Consider the following 21058-nt stretch of genomic DNA (forward strand, 5'->3'; position numbering starts at 1 on the left):
GATCAATTTATACTCTCGTTCCTTTATGTGAAATCTTTTATAGTTGTACCGTCGTTTCTTAACGTCGTTTCTTAACGTCGTTTCTTAACGACGTTTCACGATCGTATTCTTTTTACTTTTTTTGTCTCTCTCCCTCTTAATACTCATCGGTAATTGAAAAACTTTTCTTTGCTCAAGTTTCCATCGGAAATAAGAAAAATTGTTTCGAAGATAAAATACTTTTCTACAATTACATATAAATTATAATACATTTATAATGAGCTATTACTTACTATAGTAAGTACTTTTTTCTCTTTCGTTATATTTATTATTCAAATATTAAAAATACAATAAATTTCTGATAAATGAAAAAGCACAAGTATATTATATGCGTTATGTAAGATAAATATTGTTAAACATGCCGCATTTATTTTTCATCTTAAACACAGATCGAAAGTTTCGTGATATAGAAAAAAAGAATGGTTGGAGTGTGTTGCGAAAGGAAACGGAAGAAGTAGATAGATAAATCGTTTGAAAAACGATCCTATCGAATCTATGGTAGATAAAACTTTTCAATCGTACGTGCAGTTCGACATGTAAATATTTGTCGAAGCTTACAGGAAGATAAAACGTACTCTCTACCACCGCAGCTAGAAATAAGAAGAAGCGGAAGAAGAAAAAATCATACGTTGCTTTAATATCGCGAACGCAAATTAAACGCAATTCAAACGCAATTTAAATCGAAACAACTCTTTGATTTTGATTACAAATCGTATGATCGGAACCTTCCTACGTGTTTTTTTCTTTCTTTCTTTCTTTTCATTTCGTTAAATTTATTTTATTTCGTAATTTGTGAGTTAATTTTAATCCATCGGTAAAAATAAAATATTACGTTTTGAAAATGAGGGAAAAAATAAAACAGGAAATACATATAGAACGTAATAAAAGCTACTGCGCTTGTTTTTTACTAAAAATGGAATAACAAGAAATATTATTCCATCGGGTAAATAGTAACGTTCCGCAATATTTTGGAAGTATTCTTTTATTTATACTTTTTGGCTTCTCTGGATTATTTATTTTCACGTCCAATAAATGAAATGTATATATATATATATATGTATATATATCGATCGAAGAAAAAAGAAAAAGGAATTATTTCTTAAATATATAATCAGAAGAAATAAATAGATAAATGAATAGTCAATTAAATCGACAAAATATGAGAAATCAAGGCCTTACGTCGTTATTAATTACCAACTCTAATTACCAACAAATCGATCAATGTATAAACATACAAAAAATATATTTGCGTGTATTCTTTCATTCCATTTATTATTTTGGATAGCATCATCGTTTTCGCTGTTTCATCCACGACCGAGTTATTCTCATTTTTGTCACTTTCTCCTATATATCCTTTCGTAGGACTACGAAACACCAGCGTATTGCTGTACAACCTTTGCCCATTCCTTTGGGAAGGATCTTTGAATGTGAGAAAAGACCTTCTTGATTTGACGCGTTTCCTCTGGGGTACATTGTGGACAGGAACCTCTCAAAACCAATGGTGCCAAACCTGAATATAAATAACAATATTAATTATACTATTGCCAACACTATTCTCTACGTTTTTCCTATCGAGCTAACCATTTTTAGATGGACCAACAGTTAAATCTTTGACAAAATAGATAGATATAGAGTAGTCGAATACTGGGGGGAGGAAAGGATTAACGTTTCTCTCGATAATCGCGAAATTGGGAATTTACTTGTCGATATAATGGACGATTTCGATTTAACAATTAATCCGGTACAATTGGTAGGTTCGATCGGTGTGAATGGCTAACCATGTTCAATGCATCGTGAATTTGTAGAGAAGTTCTAAAGAAAACGTTGAAATAGTTAAGTAGAAGTTAGGACATACTTTTCAAACGTCTTCCAACAGGATCGCAAGACGCCTCTCCCAAAGCACACTTCAGTTGTCTTCTCAAGTAACGTTGATCGCTCAAAGCCATGTTTAGTTGGTCTTCGGAAACACGAGATCTTCCAGATTGTTGCTGTTCGTCTGTCGATTGTGCGTTACAGATCAAAACGCACATACAAAGTAAAATCATCTGCAAATATATGTTTAACTTGAAAGACGTAATATTGTAGAAGATCTGCTAACGTCGACAACCTCCTAAAGGACTGATGCCTAAAAAACGGACGAATCTTAATAATCTTGTAGAGCTTGTACGACGCATGTGTAATAGGATTAAACAAGCCAACTCGTTTTCTTGCGTTACTAGACAATAAGCATTACAAAGGGACTTTTTCAAATGGCCCTAACTAAAGGAGAACTTTCAAAACTAGATTCACTTCTTATTTGCATTTTCTTTTTTTTATCTTTTATTTTCTCCTTCTCTTTCTCTGTTATTCTAGTTCTTCGTTTTTAACTTCTTTCTTCCTGTTAAGTAGTTTTAAAGTTTTTCCTTACTTCACTCTATGCATCTAGAATCGAAATTCTCTCTCTCTCACTTTGAGTTTTTTATTTGGTCTTATTAATTTTTACAATTAATTATACGCACATGGTAGGAAAAGTTTGAACGTTTCAAACTATTTTGATTGAATGAATTATTTAATTTCTCCCTAGAAAAAAATACTTACAAAGATGATGCATCACCGTCGTAAAAAATAAATGTTCCGATTAGTAGCAATTTAAATTCCACATATGATACCATCGCATACACATACATGTAAATGTATATATATATTCATTGACATAAGTTTGAAAGGTTCCGTTTCGATCGTTCGATTTCTCGTTTGAAAATCGCGTCATACTAAAAGCCATTTCTCTTTGATATTCCGTTCTAGTAATGTTTCCTCAGCTGGCACTGGCGAGATATCAAGCAAGAGATCGCAAAAGGTATGAATAATAATGTTACGACATATCGTCAATAAAGGTTGGTACTTGGTGATCGTTGGAATCGTTGCTTTCGCGGGCAACCATGGTCGTCGTCGTCGTCGTCGTCGTCGTCGTCGTCGTCGTCGTCGTCGTCGTCGTCGTCGTCGTCGTCGTCGTCGTCGTCGTCGTCGTCGTCGTCGAAAGAAGTGAGACGTGCCGAAACTTAAACCGTCTCTTATTGCGCTACTTCCGAAAGCTATGAATTATACAGAACACGTCGTATACGCGATCGCGATATATAATACTTATTTTCCTTTGTTATCGCACCTATTGTCGGTGTGGTATGAAGAAAAAATAACAAGACCGAACGCGAATTTATAAAATCAAATAGTTATTTGCAACAAGCTTGTTATTACTTCGACATTTCGATATAAATTTAGCTTAAAATTCAACACAAAAATAACAACGCATTTGTTATCGTCGATGTGCACAATACATTCATTGCCTTGGCATTTTATACGAAGCGTAACGAAAGTGCATGCGGGTAAGTACCGATCGTGTCGTGCATACAAGTAAATAAGTGTGTTACGCGTATATGTATGACTTTCAACGACACAGACATTCTTCCATATGAATTCATATCGATCGATCGATCAACTTTTTATACTTCCCTTACATTCTTTGACATTGTTTCCTTTACGAAAGAATAGCAAAAGAACATTTTTCTCTTGTGTGGTGTGTGTTAGGTAAATGTATCTATACAACGTTCTTTCGTCGTAAAACAATCGTCGAATGCTCGTAGATCTATCCTAGCTTATCTCTAAATATATTCACGAATATGCATAGGAGGGGAAATATATTTCTGATACGATAAATCGAACTATCGGTTGGAAATACAAACACTTTCGATCTTTCGATCTTTCGATTTTAGTATACAATAACGATATTTATCGTCTTTCTATCGTTCTATTTTCTCAAAACGTTTGGGAAAATGTAATTCACTTGGAAGCGTTTGAAAATATTCTAAACGTTTCTATGAATTTATTGAGATTTCAAAGAAAAATACGTTTTTAAATAAATTCATAATGCTTGTATGTAAAAATATTCGATTCATAATTATTTTCTAAAATTGAATTGGCAAATAAATTCTAAACTGATTAGAAAAAAGTAAAATATAAAAAATGATATATATATATATATACAAGTGCATGTGCAAGTGCATGTGCAAGTGCATGTGCAAGTGCGAAGGAAGGTAAGGGAAGGAAAAGAAAGGAGAAAAATCTAACTGGAAAGGATCGATCCCATAGGAAAAAGAAGTAAAGGAAGAACAACCACGAAACGAATTTTCTCGAGCAAAGCGAAACAATCGGCCTCGAGCGTGCCCTCGAGCGTGCCCTCGAGCGTGCCCCCTCCCCCTTGAGTAGGGAGAATAGGAGAAGGGTGTTCCCTTGGGGTGGGCCGAAACTTTAAATCACCCGACTCGCTTCCACACACGCAAACGCACGCACACGTGCATTCTACCTGTTGCTCGGCCGTCACCCACCTTGATTGTCAAGCCCATTGCGATACTCTTCTCTTCCAAGTCTCTTACACTATCTTTTGTCTTATTTTTTGATTTATTACTGCCGTTTAATCCTCTTCAGAAGTTTACAGACAAATCTGTTGAAAAATGTCGTTAAATTTCAATTTGTTTCTCGAAATATTTTCACTATAGGCACGAATGATTTTACCGAAGAATTTATATTTTGGTCGATTCGTCTTTTGTCTCTTGCGTCTCTAAGCTCACGTCCTTTCACGGTGAAATCTCAGAACGAACTGGCCCGAACGCTTCGTCCACCCACTTTTCTCCCCCTTCTTGCTCGATAAATACGAAAGTGGTTGCAACCGCGCTCGTCTACGTCACAATCCTTCGCTGACGTTTACTTTACGATTTACCATCCTTTAGAATATTTTTTCCTTATTTTATAATTTTGTATTCGTTATAAAAGCCTAACGTAAAGACAGTGTGTGTACTGCCTAACAAATACTTTATATCTATTCATCCTGTAGACAATAATAAATTATATTATGAATAAAATATCAGGTATAAAATTCTTTCTCTTTCTATAATGAAATTAGTCGAATCGCCACTTTCCATTTTTCACGCTTTCACCATCTCTCTCTATTTCATTTGGATTTTTTTTTCTTGATTTCTCAGCTATACTCTCCAAGAGTTCGAGTAGGGACGAAGAGGGGAAGAAGAGGGGAAGAAGAGGGGAAGAAGAGGAAAGGTGACAGGAGCGGCAAACGCCAATAAACTAGCGGATTTAATAGACGCTCGATGTGGCACACCTAACTCCTCGGCTCGTGTGCGTGTCCGTGACGATAACACCATCCGAATGTTCAAAAGAGAAAACGGAGATTAAGAAAAAAATCATTTCGAGATAGACTAACGCTCCTACGATATAATGCAAATACGACAAAATTCGATTTCTATCGTAATTAGGAATCGTATTAGGAATAAAACAACGATTACGTAATATAACAAATTGTGATTATTTTTCAAACATTTTCAAACATTATTTCTCTCGCCTTGCTCCGAAAAAAAAATAGGCAAAGGAAAAAATATACAAATACATCGTATGGAGAATATATGGAATCCGACAAAGAGGATCAAGAGATAGAAATAGGAAGAAAAGCTAACGTAGTAGGTACGAAATGGTACAGGGGGGGGGGAAAAATCGTACGTTGTATCGATAAAGATTACACGAACCGGATTCGTCGATCCACTTATAAAGCGTACGAGCTCTCGCGGGTGCCAAGGGAATTCCTCCTCCTCGTCGTCGTCGTCGTCGTCGTCGTTCCTGCAACTGCAATTGCAACTACCGTTCCTCCTCTCGTTTGCTTCTTTTTTTCCCCCCATCCTCCACCCGCGTTTTTTCTTTTTTTTTTATTCCGTTCTCACACAGAAAATGGATATCGAAGCGTCAGGCTACACTGCTATACTGCACTATACAATAGATACGTCTACAGGGTGAATCAATTACAATTAACACCTCGAGTAATTACGTTGTTTTTTGGTTTTATGGACAAAATATTCTCTAATTATATGTACATTATCGCGATTGGATTTTCCGCAAATGCGTCCTTGTACTACGCAGCAAAACGAATAGAATTTGTTGACACGAATAACTTGACATTTTTCAAAAACACTGTATCTTGCAAATTAATCATTTCTTTCGTTAACTTTTTAACTCGTAATCAGAAAAATATAAGAAATATAACTGGGAAAATGAAATTTTGTCCACAAAACTGAAAGAGAAAAGAAAAAGAAAATTTCAGGTGATAATAATTGCTAGCTCACCCTGTATGTATGTTCATATGCATGTATTAACGCGAGGGTAAGTACGTGCCTAGGTGTACGTGTAATCTTTCTCTCTCTTTCCCTTTCCGCGCTTAGCGTTTATGCGTGCTTCTCTTTTTCCAGATCCATATCGGCTTTATGGGTGTATGTATGTGTATGTATGTGTAAAGCCACCCTTCGAACGGCGAATTACGTTGCATCGTTGAGATAGGGAAAAAGGATTACCCCGAGAGACGACCAACAGGGTCGACCAACAGGGTCGACCAACAGGGTCGACCAACAGGGTCAACCAACACAGGGTCGTCTCTCTCGACTGGTCTTAATTAGCGACCTTTAAGCTTCATTTGTCTCTCCTAATTTTCATTTTTTTTCTTCTATTCGCCGTGTTTCGTTTTTACTAACTCTTATTTTTCATGTTGGTTTCTTTCGAATTTCGACAGATTGTCCAAAAATTGATATTCCAATTATTTGCTTAGCTATTGCTCAATTTACAATTCATTTATTATATATCGCATCGGTTTTTAATTTAATCATTCATTTATTTCATTTATTTCATTTATTTCTAACGCGTAATATATACAAAAAGAAATGTACTACTTGTCTCTAAAGATTAATGTATTTCTCTTCGTATACAATACTTTTCTTCCCGCTAAGGGATTAAAAGAATTCTAATGCAATTATGCGAAATTACAATAGCTTTATTTTAATCTTCTTGATTGCAATTTAATTGCATTTTGATGTTCCTCGCGAGGACGATGACATGCGGAAGAAAGAAAAGAAAAGAAAGACGAAGAGAGTCCAAAAATATTTTCTCTCTCTTTCACTTTTTTCTCAAACTTTTAGGAAGGATACAAAAATTGCAACGATCACGTAATGCACCTCGTTAATGTTTTCAAAAAAAGACAGGTCAATTTATAAAGAAACGGATTTTCCAAATAAAAGAAAATTTCTTCTTTTTTGTTTGATCGTTTATTCAAATGAAATCGTATCTTTGGCATTCTCATTATTTTGCGACTCCTAATGGTATTTAACTTGTTAATGCGTGCTTTTAATTGAAGTTATATTCTTTTGGAGTACTTTTTACAAAGGAAAATCTACTAAATGTAAAAAGGGATCGATGTAATCGCTGCTTAACATTTTTTAAACGATATTTATTATTAAAATTCGAACCAAGTACAGAAGGAAGGATAATAAAATGTAAAGGAAAAAAATATGTATCTCGATCGATCGATCGAACGTACCGCGTTTCCAGTTAATAACACGCTTTTATCGCATACGAGTCTTCCTTTATACATATTTTGTTTTTTCTTTCTTTTTATATATTCTCTTGACTTTCTCCTGTTGATTTATTTTTCTTTTACCCTTATCTTGATGTTTTTTATTGCATGCCTTGACTAAAATTTAATACCCAGGGAGAATATATTAAACAAGTACGGTAAAACAATCTCGTCTTTGGCGAGATATCGATAAGGACAAGAAGAATTTGCGCTTCGGTCAGGTTTTTATATATTTATTCATTCATATAATAATATTTTAAATAATTTCTTTTTTATCTACATTTAACATACGACGAAAAGAAAGAAAATAAATTCCAAGGTGAAAGTTCACGAGAACGTGTTACGTTCGAACGAACATACTGGTTGCTGTTCGTTCAATGAAGAGAAAGTAGGAAAAGTCCGGTGGCTATGCGAGGCTGAATGGACGAGAGAAAAGAGCGTTCGTTTCCCGGAAACGGTTGCAGTTGGTACAAACATTCACCTCAAATAAGAGACAGAGAGAGAGAGAGAGAGAGAGAGAGAGAGAGAGAGAGAGATGCGCTTCGTAAAGATAATTGTAAGATGAGAACCGATTTTTATACACTTACGCTTCTATCCTGATAAATTGTTAACTTGATTGCGAAGAAAGACATTTTATTTTTGAACAAAATTTGCACCATCACTACATCCCAAAAATGAAATGATAAAATATTTTCAATTGAGATTATTTCAATATATTCGTAAATGAAACTCGTTACAATATTGCAAATATATTTATCTGAACATTTATGTACGATAATTTGAGAGACGGTAATCCATACTATCTCGATTTGTATTAGTATTTATAATTATGCTTCATGAATTTCTTATAATTTTAGGTTTGATCGCGTGAAATCCAGCAGTATTTGATTTCTATTTCGAATAGAACAGTAATGACTAAAATGAACAAAATAAGATTCCTCTCTCTCTCACTCTCTCTCGTGGAAGAAGGATCGAACGATAGTCATGAAGCGAACAGAAATGGTACGTGGCAATCGACGAACGTGATGCAAATGAATTCCGCAAACACGACCCTTCCTGCTATACCTACGTATACTACAGACCAGGCCACAAACAAAAACAGTGTGTGCCAATCAATCCACCGTATATGCGTGTCCTGAATAAGAAACACTCGATTTGCACAAATTATAGGAAAGCCGACAGCATCGAAGCTTTCAGCTAGCTTTTCCTAGTACTGTGACTGAAAGAGTGAGAATAACAATGGTAGAGACATAGAGATAGAGACAGATACAGGAGACACGGATAGGGAAAGAGAGAAAGAGAGAGAACGAGATTGTTTAACATCCTTTTCAATGTGGTTGCTGTCATCGTTCTTGTTGTAACGCAACCAACGTTGATTCTTGCTCACAATAAACACAAAATGAACCCTCTAGATATCTCTCTCTCTATCTTACTTAAATCTATCGCTATTTCTATTTCTCTCTGTATTTCTCTATCTCTATCTGCCTGCCTATTTCTCTCCCTTTCTGTCTATTATACGTCCAAACAGATATGTCACGTTTTTCTCGCTTCTATACACAACGTGATTACCTCCACCAGGAAATATAATAGATTTCATTGGATTCTGGGCTTCGATTTAATATTGAAAATCAAAGTGTTTGTATGTTTATGAAATTTATCGAAACCGAGTCAGATCGATCCTATATTTTGTGTATGCGTCTGAATTTTATTTTTATTTTTCTTTATTAAATAAAAATCGAGATTAAAACGAACACATTGGGAGAGTACTATAAATTTAAAATTTAAACAACAAATTTTCTATCAATACAAAAATTATCCTTCGTATTAAAAGAAAAATAATAAATTAAAGCAAATAAAAAATTAAATCTCTATATGTGTATATATAAATTCGGCTAGTCCGCGAAGACTTCCCTACGATCTGTATTTGGTAAACTTAAGAAACTGGTTTTTCATGTTACAAGTGTTCCTCTCACAATACGTGAAAGCGTCGATAGAAAGCAGCGATCGAATATAAGTAACTGTGTAAGGTACACATGTATAACACAACGCAAGAGTGTACGAACTCATGATAATTACTTTAAAAACTTCCTATACTTTGTTCGATTTACTTTTTTTTAAATGCATTCATCAATCATTGCTAATCAAAACTTATTTGCTAATAATATAATCGACTATAGTATATAACAAAATAAAAGAAAAAGGAAGAAAAATGCTGCTTACATTAGTATTGTCATAGTAAATGGAATACAAAACGTAATACAATCAGGTATGAGTTATGTGTATAACAAAATCGATTGTGGACATAGATACACATGTATTTCTCTATAAAACATTTTCATATTTCCAATTCTTTGTTAATCCGTAATGAAATTTAGTGTCATCAAAAAGTTTTGCAAGCTTCGAGTCTATAGTACAAAAATAAAAAAAAACAAGAGAACCGAAAAAAACACACGCAAACAAAAAATCCCACAGAGAAAATAAATTGCATCCCTTTTTAAGCTTATTGGATGATTATTCTTGTTGAGAAGATATTCATGATGCATGGTAACTCTTTTATCTCGATTTTGAAAGACTACAAAAATATGAGAGAGAAAGACACATATAGATATATGTGTATATATGTTGTATACATGTGTATATATAATATATTTACACATATAACTCAATTCAAAGATAACAGCACACACGTAGCCTTGCTTTGTATCGAACATGACAATTCGCTTCTGTTATATTTTACGATGATTCTAGCTCGTTAAATCCTAATGGAAGATGGCAGAGAGGTGAAACAGCGTAATTACAGTTTTGGAAACTATATTACCTTCTATGTTAGGATGTATACATGGAAAGAGAGAGAGAGAGAGAGAGAGATTCACAGATGCATCTATAGGTACATGCATTTATTATATATAATATCGTATATATATACTTGTATGTGTGAGTGTTTATGTATATATGTGTATTTATATCTGAGAACTGAGAACTATCTGTCCACGGTTGGATGTACACATGAAGCTCCGTTTTCCAGTTGTTGAACCCTACTAACTTGGATAATGTAACTCAAACACATTTCGAGTGACGTGTACAAGCGCATCTAGCTAACCGAGTCTCTTTAAGCAAACGAAACATCAGCAGAAGTCGTGTTTAAAAAATAAATTTTTTATGTGTAGTAATAATATATATATATTTTTGTGTTATTAAAAGTATAAACCTCGTTTCCAATACTCATTAATGAATAATTCTAATCACATATCCAATCTTATGTATTTATTAAACACATATTTTTCCTTTTACATCATTGTAAAAACAAGAGAGATTAACTTAATAACAGAAAGAGTAGGAAAAAATACTAAATAAATAAATGAAATGAATATATTTATCTCACGTAGTACAGCATTCTCATATTTATTTCAACGAAATCAAGTGATGCATCGGAACGTTTAATGAAAATTTCATTTCGCTTCATTTCGATTTAATAGAACGCGACCAAGTTTTGAAAAGATTTTTTTTTCCTCATATTTATTTGTTTTTTATCCTCCTTCATTTCAAGTATACACACACATACATACGTAAGATATATATATATATATATATATAAATTTATCTATCTACAAAATTATCTTTACATATTTACCTATTATCTTCTTAAGATAGAGTGCATCCTATTGATATCACCTAGAAAGATCAATAATGTTAGCAAAAAAAAGTTGGCATAGAACCGCAACAGCAGCAAAAAATGAATGAGTATTTTTAATTGCTCACTTTAAATTAATTAATTATTTCATTAATTAAATTTAATAATTGAAAAATCGAAAACGCTTTTTCTCATTTCTAAGCAAAGCAATGAAGTTTTTTAATTTAATTTTTAATGTATAAACATGTGTGTGCCTTCAGAAATGCATTTATACGTATATTTTAAAATAAAGCAATTTAAGACAGTCAAATAAAAAAGAATCCATAAGGTTTGATGATAAATCCAACGATGATCATCTGTAACAAGAAGAAAACTATATTAGTCATATAATCAAGTGATACAATAGCCACACATGTTTATACATTGAAAATTAAATTAAAAAACTTCATTGCTTTGCTTAGAAATGAGAAAAAGCGTTTTCGATTTTTCAATTATTAAATTTAATTAATGAAATAATTAATTAATTTAAAGTGAGCAATTAAAAATACTCATTCATTTTTTGCTGCTGTTGCGGTTCTATGCCAACTTGTTTTTGTTTCTAATGTCTGATTGCGCATGTATCGATTTGCATCGAATGCATCGATAATGCAGTTTTCTATTTATCAGACAATTTCATTCTTAGACAATAATTTAAAAATATCTCGAAAATAAATAATAAATACTTATAATTTAATAAATAGAAAATCATTTTAATATACTCTAATACGTTTTCTAATATATACAAAGGTTACTCATTAAAAAATATATTTGTAAGTAGCAACGCATACTTGAACATTTATGATAGCGTCATCTTACGGTAAACAGAAGTTATTACGTAGATGCATAGCTGCAAGGTTAAGTACGCACGCGCAGACGATGCAATACGCATACAAACGCAAGATATGTACTTAACGAACGCAACAATGGCGACCTAAAGAACTGGCGTGCGCTTTTTCATTCAATATAATTTGACACCCCGATTAGTGTTTACGCTATCTGGATACGTATATTGATGAAGTTAATGTTCGTTGGTGTTAAAATAAATTATGTGACTAATAGGAAAACATAAATAGAAAGTAAGAGGCTAGTAAATTGTCTCTGATAAAAGTTAGTTTTAATCTTACCACAAGAATTCATGGTGTTGGCCTTTGGTGAAAAAACGCATAAGCTATGTTTACTACCATATCGCACAAACTTTAACGCACTGGTAAGTAATGACGTTTTTATTTTATGATGAAATTAATTATTTTCTTAAATAGATATTTATTTATAAGCGAGGAGTCATCCATAGTGAATGCTTTGAAAAAATATGTAGGTTAGGTTGGACCAAGAGACTGGCATCTATGCATAGTTTTCTTTTTCATCTTCTTACCCCCAGTACTTCTATATTGTTTTAAAATCACATTTAATACCATTAAACGGGTCTTCGTAGTTACACGTTATTATTATTAATGTTATTATTATTATTATCATTATAATTATTATTGTTATTATTATATTATTATTATTATTATTATTATTATTATTATTATTATTATTATTATTTCTATTATTATTATTATTATTGTCTACCTTATTGAGAATGTTTTTTCATCAATTAACTTGGAAATAATAGAAGAGTTATCATTTATTTACATAGTACCATGTGTACATGTGTGCGTGTGCGTCTGCGCGTATTGCCGCGTGTCGCGTGTGTGCTTGTGTGTATCTATAATAAATATCATTACTAATATGCCCGTGTCATTACGAGATGCCTGCCAATCGATGCACCTTTCAGATTAGCTTTGTTAATATTATTAGTCAGATTTAATTCGTATTTTTTAATTTAATATTACCAATGTTTCTCAATTTTATGTTTATTCTAAATTTATTTTTCTCCACTAGTATACACCATATTTTTTTCCTTTTTTAACAAAAACATATTAAAAACAATAAAAAAAAGTCGTACAAATGTTTCCTACTTGACTTTATTTTAAAATTCTAGCCATTTTTGCATTTCAATAATCCTCGACAGTTTATTTTCATAAAGGGTGCTCAAAATGATTACCCTTCAGTTTGTATCTGAGTTTCCAGTTGTATCATAAATTCCGCAATCTTTTCACAATTCCAACTATGCTTTGAATTTGTTGTCAGCTTTCTTGTATACATTCTCAAAGTTCTTCAACGCTGTCAATGGGTGTTGAATGCACAATTGTTTTCAAATGGATCCTCAAATAAAAATCTTATTTCCCTCCTTGTAACTTTTAATACCGAACATTGAAATTGAAATAACTTAATTAAATTAACAGAATAAGTAACATTAATAAGGATGATCATTTTGAAAAGATGAAATAGGGCACATGTTTATATGAACTTATTTTTATCGTTTTCGTGTCTCACGTATAACCGAACATCCTGTATATTAATTTTTAATAAAAATCATTCATAGTGGTGCTCATACGGCATGGTAAAATAGGGGAAGAGAACGAAGGAGATGAGCCACAATATTGCAGGCATGCCACCCTTCGCGAGGATGCCTTTGGGGGGTATGGGAATGGGTGTGAGCATGGGTCCAAGTAACCCGCATCCTGAAAATTCTGCTCACCCTCATCCTCCACCACCACCACCTGCCGGTGCGAATCCTAAGAAAAAAAGGCGTACCAATGCCAATGTAGCACAACCACCCCCGCAACAACCTCCATCTGCACAGGTATGACTATTCGTTTATAGATAGCTTTTATTCCAACAATATCTTCTTAACGCATTAGAGATAACCAATGTAGTCCTATGCCATTAAATATCATATTTTAATACAAATGTGTTAAAGAGATTTATCTATAATTAATTGTGTATAATTAAGGAATCATTTCTTTTTATTTCATTATTTTGTTTACTTTATAGGATTTATTACCACCACCTTTAAGTGGTTATGGGGATACGATAGTAGCAAGTAATCCGTTTGACGATACGCCACCACAAACTACTCAGAGTCCAATGATGCATGGTGGTCCACCGCATATGCATCCCCACCATCCTCATCATATGGGTGGACCGCCAATGCGTGGTATGAGTCCTCTTACTTCTATCGGTGGTATGAGTCCTATGATGCAGCATAATATGGGTAGTATGAGTCCGATGGGTAATTCACCTATGACAAATCATATGAACCATATGGGTGGTATGTCCCCTATGAATCATGCGCCTATAGGCGGTATAAGTCCTATGAATAATATGGGACCAAATATGCCGCCTGGTCCTATGAATTCCATGAACAATCATATGAATATGAGTCATATGGGAAATTCTCAATTAAGTGGCCCACCTATGGGTAGTCCGATGAATAATATGAACAGCGGGCCTATGGGTAGTCCTATGAATAATATGGGACATAGTATGGGAAGTCCTATGGGAGGTCCATTGGGTTCGCCGATGAACACTATGGGTGGATCGAATCATATGCAAAATGGACCAATGAACATGAACAATATGAATAGTCATCTACCACCTAATAGTCCTTTAAATGGTCCATCTATAAACAATGTCAATGTCAATAGTCCATTAGGACATAATGGATCTCAACCACATCCAAATCATATGGGAAATAATCTTAGTAATATAGGAAGACCTATGAATGGTCCCATGACCACCATGAGTTCCATGGTCTCTAATAATATGAATATGAGTGGGCCAAGTCAAATGAACAATATTAATATGGGTGGACCACCAATGAATAGCATGTCTAATATGAATATGAGCCATCACAATCAAATGGGTCATATGCAAGGACCAATGGGTACTATTTCTAGCAATATAGGAGGCGGCCCGCCTATGGGTCATGCTATCAATATGGGAGGATCTATGCCGCCTCATGGATTTCAAGGGCCGCCAGGAATGGGTCCTAAACCAATGCCTGTCTCTGCAGGAAAAGTAAGTATTTCGTCGTTTAATAAAGAATAAATTAGAATTTTTTTTTTTTTTCATTTTATAATTCAATATTTTCTTATTGTTTAACATCAATTGTTAACTTTTGCAGATATATCCTCCGGATCAAGCTATGGTATTTAACCCACAAAATCCTAATGCACCGCCAATTTATCCCTGTGGAGTTTGCCATAAAGAAGTACACGACAACGATCAAGCTATTCCTTGTGAATCTGGTTGTAATTTTTGGTTTCACAGGTATATTTCATTATTATTATTATTATTATTGTATTTTATAATGTTCTGATCAAACAAATGAACTAATCATAAAGAACAATAATCCTATGCAATATTATTTAACTGCCGAGCTCTGCGTATCATGTTTGATGCTATATTTTGTGTTTCTTATATTTGGGCTGTAAAACGTATCACACTTGTTGTAGTGCATATCGATAGATATTTTTTTCTTTTCTTACAAAATTACAAAATAGAAGAAATTAAATATCATAATTATCATATTTCAGAGTATGCACAGGATTATCAGAGACAGCCTATCAACTATTAACTGCTGAAATTTATGCCGAGTGGGTGTGTGATAAGTGCTTGCAATCGAAAAGCATACCTTTGGTTAAGTTTAAACCATAACACTTCTTGACCCGTCGTATATGCGACGCACGAGTGACTCTTTGTTAGCGTTTACACTTTGTACATGCACACACATACATGTGCGATTGCACACATACACACATATATACAATACACACAAATACACGAAATACATAAAATACATACATACAGTAAACGTCGTCTACTGATGCAGACGTTAAGTCCTGCATAAATATAAACATACGCTGTTTGTTAATAACTTAGCTTTAACTTGTTGAAAATATTAGGGAAAGTGGATTCTACAAACTTTTGAAACGAAATCACATCGAAAGTTTATAGAAATCAAAAAAGGAAGGAAAGAAGTAAAGAAAAAAAATTATTTTACAACCAATTAAAGATGAATTTGGAATTTTAATATCTGTTTCATAAGTTAATTTGACTATATATATATATATAATTTTTTTTTTTTATTTTAATTTATATTATTTTAATAAAATTCATTGAAATCTTTTAAATAAAAGAATACAGCTGTTTTATAACGATTTGACATGCTTATACGTATATATATTCTATATACGTACATATAAAGAAGTAAAATGAATTTCAGATTTAAGAAACGTGATAAAAATAATGAATTATTAAAGTGAACATTTTTTATCATTGAGGCCCTTGAAACCCTCTCTTCTAACAGCCAATTATAAAATATTACGTTTTCAAATGAAATGTTATCTAAATGCATAATATAAGAATTTATAATCACAGCAGTTACGATACAAATACAATGATTGTTTGTAAAGCGAAAACGAAAAATGAAAAAAAAAATTTTTATTACTAACAACGGGTACTGCATTATTTTTAGCAAATGTATGCATTACTGTAGGTAAACTGTTGTCCTGTGTTTATAACAATTGTTATATTATTATTATTATTATTATTATTATTATTATCATTATCATCATCATTATCATTATTATCTATTGATATTTAGATAAACATATAAGAATAATAACGATTTTTTTTGTTTCTAAGTGTAAATTTCTTTAAAACGATTGATTTTTGTACGACATAACTTGTATATAAATTAGGTTTGGTTTACATGGAAACACTAATTTTCATTTGTATTGACTATTAACATTTTTTTTCTTCTTTTTCAGAAAACAATTTTTAGAAGACAATAGAAAATAGCAAATAAATAAAATTGCGGTACCTATTTTTTTGTTAAGAAAATTTTAATTGATTGTAATAATAATTTTTCTATTTTTTCTCATATCAGTATGTCCAATTTATTGTTTTAAAAAACGTGTTTGAGAGATAAAAAAGAAACGAGTTAGCCTTGTGTCTGTCTTTTTTTCGACTGTTTATTTAGTTTAATTTCTTTTTTTTTAATACGTAATAAACAATGTAAATTACAAACTCAAAACTACAAAGCTAATAATGCATTTTAAAATTTAATACTAGATTAAAGAAAAATAAAAGAAAATAAAAATATTTTATACAAATCAAAAACTTTATGGTATTATAGAAATAAATTTTAGAGGGAAATACGATTACGGTAATTTTTATTTTTTATTTTTAATGAAAAATAAAACGACGACGTGAACTATAAGAAAATAAAAAATACAAAAAAATATTTTCTTTCTCTCCAACAAAACACATATTTCTTGTTATTAAGATTAAATAAAAAACATCTCGAACGCGGCATTTGTGCATAATATACATTCAATGTTAATAAAAAAGCTATATAATAATAGTATAAAAAATGATCTATATATATATATAATAATTAATTATATATATATAGGGTGCTTAAGGATAATAATCTATCATCGATTGTAATTTAAATCATCCTGGCAAGAAAATTTGTGCCATCGTTCTTATACTTATTTTTTAATTAATTAATTAATTGATTTTTTATATTTGATAATACATAAGTAAATAACGTAAAATAATAAACAATAGAAACGAATCGAACGAATTTTTTTTTTAGTTTTAAATTATTCTAATTTTGCAGGAATAATGAATTAATTTTATTACATAATTCGAATCGATATGATATTAATTTAACATTTGTTTAGTTGTATCAATATTAGGCAATTATTATTTTCACGCGCATAATTCAACATAAAAAAATAAATAAAAGCCTGCGCATACGATCAGAGTCAAATTATCAATACAAGTATCAAAAATTATAACGTAATTGATCATCATTGCCGTCTTTCTCTGATTCTTCGATTAAAGAAAATAATAATAATAATAGATAAAAAATAAAATAATTTCTGGAACGCGTGTTTGTCTATGCTAAATTTGTTCTTGTGATTGTTTTTTTAAATTTATTAATTATTTAATTATTATTTATATATATATATATATATATATATAACTGATACGCGCGCGTCGAACAGAACCGATAACAAAAATATAAAAAGAATAAAATAATATAAATTAAAATAAATAGATAAAAAATATTGTAAGAGGACACTTGAAATCCGAATGTGTAAAAATTAAGGGAAAAAAGAAATAAAAAGAGAGGGAGAAATATCACAGAAAATTCCGTCGGTAGCTAACACTGAATTAAATAAGAGAAAGAGAAAGAGAAAAAGAGAGAGAGAGAGAGAGAGAGAGCACGGATTGTATAGTTTTTTATATGTATATGAAAAATATAGCCAGTTATCACGTTTCTATTAAAAAAAAGCCTGTATTAAGCGGAATTAAAATGAGAAATAAATACAAATAAGAATAAAAATAAATTTTAGCATAATAATTGTTATTATTTTTCAATAATTATTATTTCCGCATAATACACGCATTTAAGCTTGTTTTATTGTAGTAATCTATGTTTCTTTTTATTATTTTGTATTTATTTTTTTTCGAACAAATATTTAAATGCCAATAATTTTAAACATAGAACACAAGATCGTATTATGTTATTATAATACATAAATACTCATTAGTACTGCAACGAATAGAATTATTATCTCTTCGTATGTTACTTAAACTTTTTTTTGTCTTAATTACATAAATTTTAATCTACGCATAAATCGAACGATCTCGTTCGGGTATACAACGTTTGTTTTTAAACTAATCGTAAATAGGGGATTAAGCTGATCGCATATCTGTATATACGTACATATTACACGTACATTTACATATATAAATACGTAAATAAATACATCGATGTATATTTATACAAATTATATCTTGCTTATTTTTATAATTTTCTTTTCTCAATCTAAAATGCATCAACAACGAGCATAAACAATATTTTATAATGAATCTATCGCACGATATCGCTTAATCCCCCAACCTCACCCCTACCCCCATGATAATTCAAGCGCACTTTACATATGTATACACGTATATACATAAATAGTATATTAACATACATATTTACATATGTAAATATATAATTCCTGCCTAAAAGAAAAACTCGAATAGCTTTACTTTTCGGTTTTATTTAATTTCAATGATAAACGCGTGCCACTAAAATAAAATGAATTAACAACGATGAAATTTGACAGGACACGTAAATGTTAATCAAATTGTTAATTTTTTTTTTATTTATAAGTATATACTATATACATATATACACGTATACATAGTACATAAATACATATGTATATATATGTAATCCTTGCCTAAAAATCTCGAATAGCGTTTTCTTTCAATGACTATTTCAAACTCGGACTGAAATTTGATGTGTGATGAGACACCAACATTTTAACAGTAATATATAATAATTATAATAATAAGAGGAATAATAATATAATAATAATAATAATAATAATAATAATTTTCTTTTTATATACAGGTTGCCCGAAAAAATCAGAATCGAACTAATGAGGTCAAGTAGACGAACAAAATTCATATAAACTCGTGTTCGAAAATGTTTTGCCAAATAATTGAAAACATTTCTAAGATTAGTATTCATTGTTTTGTACGAAGTTTCTGCTTCCCGCAACGAACGCAGGATTTTTATTCGTAGAAATAGCAGTAAATGCATCTAAAATGCATCCTCAAAAAGTAATATTCCGTTTGAATCACATTTTCACCAAAGAAAAATGACATTTTGTAAGGAATCTATTAAGTAGTCACCCATCATCTTTCCGGCATACATTTATCGAAAATTTGATGCCGCACATGTAAGGATTCGCGTTGCGTATAGATTTCCCTTACTTTTTTCTATACTTTCCTGAACAATTTCTGATTCTTCTAACTATTCGGTAAAGCATTTTTTGACATAAGTTTCTATAAACTTTTTTGATCTACCTGAGCTCGCTAAACACGTAAGACTAGTTTGGTCATCTTGTATATATACATGTGCTAAGACTATACGTGCATACACACGCATACGGGGATGCATGGATGTTACGATGAGTTTGAGAATTTGGAAAATGCGATTTTATGTAAATATGTAAGCCTTTCTATTTCTAACAATTAAAAAGAAACAAAAACCATTGATTAAATAAATAAAAATACAAAGATTGGTGGAAAAAAAAAAGTGTATGTATGCTTGTGTGTGTGAAAGAGAGAGAGGAAGATTTGTTTATGACGTGTGCATATGTATGTGGGTGCATGATGTGTGAGAAACGAAGTTTGACGTCATCATTACAGCCCCGCGATCGCTATGAAAAAAAAAAAGGATTAATAAAGAAGCAACTTGTAAATACATCTCGTTAATAACTCTATCGAATATACTGTGTTGAGTGTATTTTACACGACTTTATTGTTTTTACCGTATTCGAATAATATTGATATATTAATTATAAACGTTAATTAAGATGACGTGTTGAGATGTGTATTTAATTATACGATTGAAAAACAAATAAAAAAAAAAAGAAGATAAAGGAAGAGTAACAGATAAATTTAACATTTGCAAATAAATTTTTTATTTGTCTTCGTTTTCTTATGTTTAGTAAAGCGATAGCAAGATTAAACAAAAATTATAATTTAATCGAGTAACAAAATAAAGTAAAGTGCATTAGTGCATTAAAATAATTGTTAATTAATCGATGCATCGATCTATTATTGTTAAAAAGCTCGTAATATATGATCTATGCACTGTCCTTTTAGAAATTCACCTTCAAACTGGCACGTTGTTGTTTATGAAAGTACTTTTATTGAAAGTTATTTATATGATTTTCCGAACATTGCACATGTGTGCAACGGTAATTATATTCTAAAAAGAATTTCCTTATTTGGAAAGTCATATAAACAATATCTAATAAAAGAACTTTAACAGAGGACAATGATCCAGTTCAACGGTGGATTTCGAAGGAGAAGGTACATAGATCATATACTCCGAGCTTTTAGACAACGATAAACACTTGCATCGATTAATTATTAATTATTTTAATGCACTAATGCACTCTCTCTCTCTCTCTCTCTCTCTCTCTCTCTCTCTCTCTTTA

The 21058-nt window shown here is 31.5% G+C and overlaps 2 protein-coding genes across 3 annotated transcripts; one reads left to right on the forward strand and one right to left on the reverse strand.

The window, feature by feature from the left end:
* Positions 1 to 1257: 1257 nt before the first annotated feature.
* Positions 1258 to 4706, reverse strand: LOC106787339 (ejaculatory bulb-specific protein 3-like). Of its 2 annotated transcripts, XM_014749625.1 has the most exons (4): positions 4585 to 4706; positions 4398 to 4513; positions 1895 to 2084; positions 1258 to 1549 (listed from the first exon to the last, which is right to left on the reverse strand). In XM_014749625.1, the coding sequence occupies exons 2-4, from the start codon at positions 4413 to 4415 to the stop codon at positions 1404 to 1406; spliced, it is 354 nt and encodes a 117-aa protein (XP_014605111.1). In that variant the 5' UTR covers positions 4416 to 4513; positions 4585 to 4706; the 3' UTR covers positions 1258 to 1403. The 2 variants fall into 2 exon arrangements, with proteins under 2 accessions (XP_014605111.1, XP_014605112.1); XM_014749626.1 differs by lacking the exons at positions 4398 to 4513; positions 4585 to 4706 and adding an exon at positions 2617 to 2981.
* Positions 4707 to 12054: 7348 nt separating this feature from the next.
* LOC106787340 (protein pygopus) lies at positions 12055 to 16561 on the forward strand. Its single transcript, XM_014749627.1, has 5 exons — positions 12055 to 12351; positions 13573 to 13833; positions 14025 to 15050; positions 15157 to 15302; positions 15569 to 16561. The coding sequence occupies exons 2-5, from the start codon at positions 13618 to 13620 to the stop codon at positions 15687 to 15689; spliced, it is 1509 nt and encodes a 502-aa protein (XP_014605113.1). The 5' UTR covers positions 12055 to 12351; positions 13573 to 13617; the 3' UTR covers positions 15690 to 16561.
* Positions 16562 to 21058: the final 4497 nt, after the last annotated feature.

Source organism: Polistes canadensis, unplaced genomic scaffold, assembly GCF_001313835.1.
Source record: "Polistes canadensis isolate GaletaPanama2010 unplaced genomic scaffold, ASM131383v1 scaffold_98, whole genome shotgun sequence".
In the NCBI taxonomy this organism is placed as follows: domain Eukaryota; kingdom Metazoa; phylum Arthropoda; class Insecta; order Hymenoptera; family Vespidae; genus Polistes; species Polistes canadensis.

Excerpts from the sequence above, each read along its gene's own strand:
- LOC106787339 (XM_014749625.1), bottom strand. Across the intron at positions 1,550-1,894 it reads TGTTGGAAGACGTTTGAAAA|GTTTGGCACCATTGGTTTTG; the intron begins GTATGTCCTAAC and ends ATTTATATTCAG.
- LOC106787340 (XM_014749627.1), top strand. The coding sequence starts at position 13,618 with ATGAGCCACAATATTGCAGGCATGCCACCCTTCGCGAGGATGCCTTTG. Across the intron at positions 15,051-15,156 it reads TGCCTGTCTCTGCAGGAAAA|ATATATCCTCCGGATCAAGC; the intron begins GTAAGTATTTCG and ends TAACTTTTGCAG. Across the intron at positions 15,303-15,568 it reads TGTAATTTTTGGTTTCACAG|AGTATGCACAGGATTATCAG; the intron begins GTATATTTCATT and ends ATCATATTTCAG.